At 43.9% G+C, this 8717-nt stretch overlaps 1 protein-coding gene and 1 long non-coding RNA gene across 3 annotated transcripts in view; one reads left to right on the forward strand and one right to left on the reverse strand.

Annotated features, from left to right (window-relative positions):
* The window catches only part of PPP2R2A (protein phosphatase 2 regulatory subunit Balpha), a 75335-nt gene extending 70482 nt beyond the window's left edge, over positions 1 to 4853 (reverse strand). For both annotated transcript variants that reach the window (XM_063086378.1, XM_063086377.1), the window contains exons 1-2: positions 4549 to 4853; positions 2640 to 2714 (exon numbers count right to left, since the gene is read on the reverse strand). In XM_063086378.1, coding sequence (XP_062942448.1) covers positions 2640 to 2714; positions 4549 to 4555 — 82 coding nt within the window. In that variant the 5' untranslated portion in view covers positions 4556 to 4853. The remainder of the gene's footprint in view (positions 1 to 2639; positions 2715 to 4548) is intronic.
* Positions 4854 to 4965: 112 nt separating this feature from the next.
* LOC134370999 (uncharacterized) lies at positions 4966 to 5976 on the forward strand. Its single transcript, XR_010022692.1, has 2 exons — positions 4966 to 5245; positions 5703 to 5976. It is a non-coding gene; the product is annotated as an uncharacterized LOC134370999 (long non-coding RNA).
* The last annotated feature ends 2741 nt before the right edge of the window (positions 5977 to 8717 follow it).

Below are 8717 nucleotides of genomic sequence, written 5' to 3' on the forward strand. Positions count from 1 at the left end.
AAAGGAACATAGGTATTACTTGAAGGATGAGCAGGATTCTGATTAGAGAAGAACTGCGGGAGGAATGTCAGGCATTCCAAGGTGGAAACACCAAAAACAAAGACCTAAAAGTAAGACTGTATAGGGCTTGTTTGAAGAACAGTATCCACTTACTGCTGGACCATTAGCCATAGTAGCAAATACACTGACAGAAGTAGGGGCCATACTGGAGAAGGCCACACATTCCAGGCTGAAATGTCTGAACCTAATTCCTAACCCAGTGGATACTGTGATCCACTGAAGATTCCTGAGGAAAACAACAAAACTGGGACTGCACTTAAGATTAAGTCAGAAGCAAAATATAGGACAAAGAAGCAGAGAGCCACTTAGGAAGTTACTGCAATCCTGATGACAGAGAGTGCCAAACTGAAAGGTGAAAGTGGGAATAAAAAGATTAAAGCATTACAGAAGTAAAAATGGTGAGCCCTGTAGCTCACTGCAATAAGGGGGAGACAAGTTGGAGACTCTGATGGGAGAGAAATGGAGATGCTCTTATTAACAGAAAACAGGCAAGCTAAGCCTAAAGGTTGAGCGTGCAACCTGTTTAGAAATTATAATCTAAACCTAGGGGGAAAATGTATTTATAACCTCATTTTACTTCAGAAAACAAAGCTTCCCTTTAGTAAAATAAGACCATGAGATGCAAACTACAGAATGCAAAAATACCCAAATTAAAGCAGTGTAATTTGAAAAAATTGGGTGCTTTTTACATTTAACACATCTGTGTAGATATAGGTACTAGAATAAGTTATGTTTTTTACTAAAATATGCATACCAAGTCTCAGCACTTGAAGATGCTAGGAATGAACTGTATGTTAAGATAATATTTAACAACCTCAAAAGAAAATGATTTAATGAATCAGTAGCAAAAGGCAACTACTGAGAATTAGCAGAAGAAAATTCTAACTGGTTCATCACAACTATCATAAACTATCATTTCGTTCAGTTAGGTAAGTGAGGTTCAATTTGGAACATGAATTTCTTCTGATTAAATAAAATCCATGTGGTCTTTCTACCTAAAGTTTAACAAGCAAACTTTGAGCTCCTCAAGAGCAGGGATTATGTTCCAGACACCACATACCCTCAGTGCTCAGCATTAAAGAGAACTTTGATAAAGGGAATAAATGGAACTCAACCAAGGAATATTTTCCAAGTACACAGCACTTTCATAACTTGGTGAGTATTACACAACTGCATGGAACTAATGATCCAGTATCCGAGTGCCTACTATTCAACAGGTACAAAATGAGTAATACACGACTCCTCCCTCGAATTTAGGATTTATTTCTCTAAACAAGTCCAACACCACAGGTTTCACCTGAAACCTAGACTCACAGGATCTGTGTAACAATCAGTGAGCCTCTTAACTTCTTTAAGTTTCTAGTTTCTCATCTAAAAAAGATGGGAAGCCAACATAAAAGAAACTCAAGAGCTCTGTAAAATATGACGAGGATAATGTATGCCAGTGGGCTTCTGGTAGGATTCATGATTCACCACACTCTGATCAGACACTTCGTTAAAGATGACATGGACACAAGCAAACATAAGCATTGAGCTGGCTCACCAGAAAGTCATCATCCTATCACCACCTGGAATAACCCTCAACACAAACAGTACCCTGAAGGTGGAAGGCCAGACATATAACCTTAATATGAGGAAAACAGATTTATAAATTTTCACTAGACACATTTTTAAAAACCAAAAGTACATGTTTTAATTTATCTGAATTTTGTCTGGAAAATTCCTGCTGCAATTCAAGGCACAGAACACTATTAAAATTTGAACTTTACATAATATTTCTGAACAATCAAATAATGCAACTACCTTATAGGAAATAATGCCTCCACTGCCTAAGACCATCTCAAATGAATGCAAAACCTGTTCCAAAATTTTAGATAAACTTTTAGAATACATTAACAAATCTGGGAGGGGAAGGGGAATGAAAGCACTTCAACTGAACATACACAGTTTCTAACTGCACAAGAATATAATAAGCTCCCCGAAGACAAGCTGTATATTCACAGCACTGTTACTTTCTTATCCACCTAAATCAATCCCTGCAAGACAATAAAATGAGTAATTTGAGCCAGCATTTCTTCACAGAATATGCCAATCAACATCACACTCCCAAAGTAGGCAAGCTCAAAAGCAGCTAAAAATCTTCCCATAGATATTTAAGAGGCGCCATCAAGAATGTTTCTGAGCTGAACGCTCATGGCACCTACTTCAACTTAATTATCTAAAAACAATTCACTAATGTGAAAATGCATCACCAACTGATTCGTACGTGGAACTTATGTAACAAAGAAATTATCATCTGGACCTCAGAGCTTTCTTGTGATAGTTTTACATGTATCGTTATTACTACTCCTTTCCCATACATTAGGGGGAAAAAAAAATAAGTCTAGACATAAATAGCAAAAGTGATTTAAGACTATTTTTCAGAAAACTTACTTTTAAAAACTATTCTTCCATTTCTTGGACAATAAACACAAAATGTTCTTAAACTATAATAGACTCAGCTTCAAGGAAATCCTTCAGTAATTGCGATTCTGAAAAGATTCTATATTCAAGTTTTACATTATTAAATGCTTTCTTACCTTCTGCTACATCATCATCTACTGCTCCTTTCACCTGAGAAAAACACCACTGAATATCATTCCCTCCTCCAGCTCCTGGAAAAAGAAAACATACCAGTTAAAACTGAGTTCTGTCCATGTTTACTCTCGTAAACACAGAGATTGCATTCAGGGTTGGCATGATACTAACAACCCACACATATGCCTACCACCAAGAGAACCAATTTGGAAAAAGGTTAGTCCCCAATAGTTGCTACTGCATTACAAAAAAAAGAAAAGAAAAGAAAAGAAAGATTCCAGGTATGAAATATTTAGATGCAGACATTCTATGGTCATCACTGTGCATTATGTTCCGAATTTCCCGTCCATTTTCCTTCCCCCTCAAATACAGTGAGAGCCTTACATTCAAGCACGACCTACAAGAAAACAGTAAATACCAAAAGTGTAAGAGTTTTCCTTTAAGTGTACCAAAAGCCTGCAGAAGAGTTAATAAGGTTAAACTACCATGAAACAGGGAACGCAGAGAAAACTTCGGGAACATTTCTGCCTGAGGAGTAATGATTCATGGGAACCTATAGCCCAAGCGCGCACACGGCAAGCACAACACCAATTTCTTTTGCATTCATGACCAGCAAATCACCGGCTCCAGACAGAGAGGAAAAGAAACCGAAATGAAAGCTGCTGGGGAGACTGTCAAAGGAAGCCTGTGCGGCCTGCCTTCACCTCACCCCTCAGAATCCAAAGGGCCTGGCAAAGAATGCATTTTACTAATTTGCCATCATCTTGGGCAAAACAATTTTAATCTCATTTCATTATTCAATAAGGCTAAAGAGCAACTTGCTTCCAACAAACCGTAAGCCAATCGAACATGTTAACTTTTTCAAACGTTTAATTATCTATCTAATATTGAAAAAGCTCGGAAAATCAGTTTAGTCTCGGAATGTTCCTATTTCCACTTCCAAGCACCGAAAAGGGATGTGAAAACGTCTTGGGATCGCCGGAGGAACGGAATCTAAACCTGGAATTAATATACTAGATAAAGGAAGATATTCAGCAACCCCAAAATATACAAAATCCTCCTCAAAGCAATTACCTCTCTCTTCTTACACCCCTCCCATTCCTGGCTAAACATCTCCAACCTGGTTTTCTGGATACATACATCCTTTTCCCACTACCCCCACCCGCCCCAAGCTTTAATCTCTATCTCTCTCCCTTGGCTATTTGTATCACTGAACTCCACAACTCTTTCAACGAACTCTTCGACTGCACGAAACCCTTTTGAGAAAAAGACATCTGCACAAAAGCTAACATGCACAACGCAAAGTTTAAATTATGTTTTTCATGCAACTTGCTGGGTGTTAAAGGCCTTGCACCCTTTGGTCGTAAAGCGTAAGAGACAGAAGGGAGATGGTTCGAAACAAAAAAATTCAGCCTTCTAGTCTCAAAAATATAAAGGACCACGGGGGGTGGGGGGGTACACATATGCCCCCATTGTATTTTAACTTGTATGCAGCGCTCTTCCTTCTCAGTGCAAAATACCTGGATGTATATACACACCCTAGAGGCTTGCAGCAGAGAGGAAAGTAGGAATTAAACGAAAGGTCTGCAAAAAAGCCAGGGGGCGGGGTGGAGGGAGGTGGGAACGGAGGAACAAATCTGCACTCGCCCCCACCCCGCCCCACCCACGCCTCGCCGGCACACTCCCCACCCCCACCCAAGCCGAGGTTCCAGCCCGCATTTCCAAAGCCATTTCGATCTCGCGGTGACCCCGGCTCCCCCGGAGCCCTCCCCGCCCTACTCGACCCTTTCCCCGAAAGGCGAGGGGCGCCCCGAGGCCCCGCCAGAGGCCCCGGTGGTCGCCGGGGGGGTGATGGAGGGAGGAGGAAGGAAGCGGCGTCCTGTCAGCGGGCGAGGGGGCTTTCTCCTTTACCTGCCATGTTGCGCTGCAAATGGTGACCCTGCTGGGCTCCTCGGGGTCTCCGCTCCCCGGACTCACCCCCCTCACCTGGGGATGGGGGGGCAAAGAGGGCGGATGGCGGCGGATGGCACCTGTGGGGGGAGGGGGCGGGGGCCGGGGTAGAAGGGAGGAGGGGCGGGCAGGCCGGCCAGCAGGATGGTGGATTTCACTCTGGGGCTTCCCCGCTCGTGCTCCTGCTCCGGCGGCGGCGGCGGCGGCTACGACAGCGACGGGCGGCAGCGGAGCAGCAGGCGACTCCACTTTCAAAATGGCGCCGGCTGGCCTGGCCAGTGACGTCACCAGGGCGGAGCCTCCGGGCTGGGCGTGGAGCGGCCCCGCCCCCTTCCTGGCGCGCTCGCGCCCCGCCCGCTGCGTCCCGGTCGCTGGGCCTGTTCCGCGCCGGCTCCCCTGGCGGCGGCCCTCGGCCCGCTCTGCCCGCTCCTCCCGCAACCCATCTGCACCTCTACCCGGGCCGGCACTCTGGGATAGGCCAGCGTGCTGGCCCCCGCGGGGATGTGTGAGGTCCTGTGTCGTGTTAAAACATGCACCCGTGTTGCCACTTAAGAAAGTGACGCTGGGGGTTAGCCTTGAGGCCGCTGAAGTGAGGGCACGGTGGTGCAGACCGGGTGCTCGGCCAAGGTGGAAGTTCACGGAGCTCAGGAGGACGTCGGTGAGATAGTTGCATCTGGGTGAATCAGATGACCTTTGCATGGGCCCTAGAAACCGGGGACACAATCGTTCCTGGCGACTGCTAGCGGCGGAGTTGTCCTTGTGAGCAGGGTGGATATGGCAGCAGGTCTGCCAAGCTATCGGTGGTAGAGTCGGCCGGTAAGAGCTGGGCTCCGGGACCGGGATGCCGAATGCTGACTCCGCGGCCGGTGACATGGGATGACAACCCTCCCTTCCAGGATGGACTGACTTCATTTGAGTACGCGATAAATGTTAGCAGCTGTTATTACTAGATTTGTATGGAGAGCATCTTCAATCGAGTTAAGAGGTAGAAAGGAAAATAATAAACAGGAAACGCTGGTCGTCAGCCCAGAGGGCGTGTGCACTTGGTTGGGAGATGCACTGAGGACCAGTTACTGTGTACTGAACCCTTTACGTATCCCTCTTACTGTCCACAGCACTCCTATGAGACAGCCACATTGAGAAACACCTGCAGAAACATCCAGAATCTGACCTTAAGGCTGAATGGAGTGATAAAGGCATTCGGAGAAGGGGGAGTTTAAGATGTTTACACGCGCTTTCTACATTATTCTTGATCTCCAGAACAGTTCGATCATAAGGCAAGTTTTGAAATTCCTCCACGAGGAGCAGCTGCACCACTGGTCATTATTCCTCCATGTCTACGTGAATATTTCTTACTCTACCAATGAATAAACCAAAACTGAAAGTCCACCATGTATCTATCTCTCTTCTTCCAGCTACCTGTGCAAACAGGTACAAAACTTAAGTGCACTGTGTGATGTATTTACTTCTATTTTGATGGGTTTCATGAATGTTTTTGTCTGTATGTGCCTTTATCATTCGTTTTCCTTTTCACTTGCTCCGCCCTTGTTTGGTAGTTTAATCTAGTCTCCCTATTGAAGGTTTCCCATCTTAACCAGAACTCACAGAGAGAAAGAGAGTAGACTGTTAAACTAGGGGACTGACACCCCTGTAGGCAAATCATTTTTCTTTTTTATGCTTCAGTTTTTGCCATGTGTAAGATTTGTATCTTCATACGTCCTGAAAATGATTTTGTCTACATAAATAATTTGTTCTTAGAAGCCAGTAAAGCTTGCCTAGAAACTGGGACAATTATAACAAAAATTCATATAGCACTGGCTATGTGCTTGGTGCTGTTCTAAGAACATTATATGAGCCTGGAGAGCACTCCCTGCTCATAAATAACCTGAGATGAGTCTAATGATCAAGGATCAGTGCACCCTGGCACCCTGGTATAAGTGACCTAGCACATTGTGGCTCTGAGCAGGCCCTTCAGAGGACCACAAGCTGCCTCCCTTTCTTCTGAATGGTGCTTAGGAACGGGCAGGAACACCCACTCACCCAACGTCAAGGGTTGCGGTTATCCATCTCCCCTTCCTTATCTTACCTTCCATCTTCCATCCTCCGTAGTTTGGCTGTCCTTACCACTTCACTGAAACAGCCTCTGTCGAGGCCATTCATGATCTCTGTACCACCAAATCCAATACTCTCTTACCTGTTTTTCTCTTCCTGTACTTCCCAACAATATTGGAAACCATCGATCACTCCCTCCTTCTTGAGACTTTTTTTCTTTGACACTTTATTGGTCCCCCCATCCCGCAACATTTCTAGCAACCCTTTCAGTTTTCTTTGCTGACTCCTCCTCCCCGACCACCCTCTAAATATTAGGGCCATCTGTCTCCATGGCTCTGTCCTAGGGTTCCTTCTCTAACTATAATTCTCCCAGGCAACCTCATTTAGTCTTACACATGTAAATACGGTGTAATACCATGTGACTGCCAAATTTAAATCCCCTTCTCTTTCTTCATCCTAGAACTGCAGGCACACACCTCTACCTGCCTACATGACATTTCTATAGATGTCCAATAAGCATTTCAAACATATCACTGCTAGAACACAAGTCTTGATCCCTTACCCTCTCCATACCATGGCTGGTGCTGTCCCTTTCTCTGGAACACACCATTCACTTACCCCACCACCCCTGCCTTAACACTCCCACACACCCATCCTTCTTTCCTTCCTCAGCCAGTAAAACACCTGGGTCTTTAAAAACAGATTCAGATGCAGTTTTCTCCAGGAAGGTTTCTCTGGCATTTCCCCCCATTCCCTACCCACCTTAAGCTGGGTCGGCTTAAATATTCTCATAAAATCCAATGCACTTCTCTCTTTCAAGACCACATTAAAATGATATAAATATTTGTCTGTTACAACAATGAGTTCTTTGAGTATGGAAGTATGTATTCATCTCCAGATCACCAGCCACATAATTTGTTGGATTAATGGATGAATGAATAAATTTTTCTGGCTTGGGAAGAAAACCACTGAAATGTTGGTTTCTTAAAGCTTGACATAACATAAATGTTTTTATTCACCCTTCTTAACTCTAGAAGAAAGAGGTGTTTTACAAATGATCTTGGTTGCTCTACATTTGTTAGGCAACAGTTGGTTAAATATATAAAATGCTTATATAGAGAGATTTCATCCCAACTGCTTCCAACTGGTCCTTCATCTTCTGAATATATATTATCCAAGAGTATCCCATAGGACACCATTCCCTCATCCACATGCTACCATGCAAGGTTTGTTGTTGTTGTTGTTGTTTACATGAGCCGCTAGCCAGATCTTCAACACCTGACACATGTAAGATGCACAAAGTAATAGTTTCCTGCAGAACTGAGCTTCCTCTGGATTTTCCCGATGAGGTCTTGGAGAGCCGAGCTGATAGGCACTAAAAGTACCTTCAATCTCACCAGCAGAATGGAGCTAAGGGGCCTCACCCATGGCTTACTGCAAGACAGCTTTTTAAAATATGTTACACAATCCAAGGAGAGTCACTTGAAAGTTATTCTTTTCCTACATGAAGAATGTTTGGAGTTGAGATGAACACAAACCCTCTTCCACACTAAATAGGAAGTGGCACTGTTTAGCTGCTTATCTCCTCTAGGCGGTTAGACTCAGGGGTATCCAGGAAAGACTCAAGGGTAAGAGGAGAGGTCCCTGATTAGAAATTGATATGGTTTAGAATTTTGGCAACCTCTCCTCAGCCATGCTTTCTGATCTGAAGCAGTTGTAAGGGCCTTACAGTGAAAATTATAAGCAGTTGTCAGCTTTTTACGTATTTTCTTAATAGCTATAAACTTGGCCTGGGAGACAGTTTACCCAAACTCTGAAGAGTCTAGACTATAACAATTCACAGTATTCAAAGTGTAGAACTCACTATAATATCACCAAAATATTCTTTACTAGAAGGAGTTTAACAAAATGATAGGGAATCTACCAGGTAGGTTATTATGTAGTCAAATCAAACAGAGGAAATCGCTTGTGCTTTAGAAGCAGGATACAAAATGCAGATACAATATGATCACAGATATGTGGAACAAACTACACCAAATATGTAGTGCTGAAAAAAGACAGGAAGGAAATGCACCAAG

The sequence above is a fragment of the Cynocephalus volans genome, chromosome 2, assembly GCF_027409185.1.
Source record: "Cynocephalus volans isolate mCynVol1 chromosome 2, mCynVol1.pri, whole genome shotgun sequence".
Classification (NCBI taxonomy): Eukaryota; Metazoa; Chordata; class Mammalia; order Dermoptera; family Cynocephalidae; genus Cynocephalus; species Cynocephalus volans.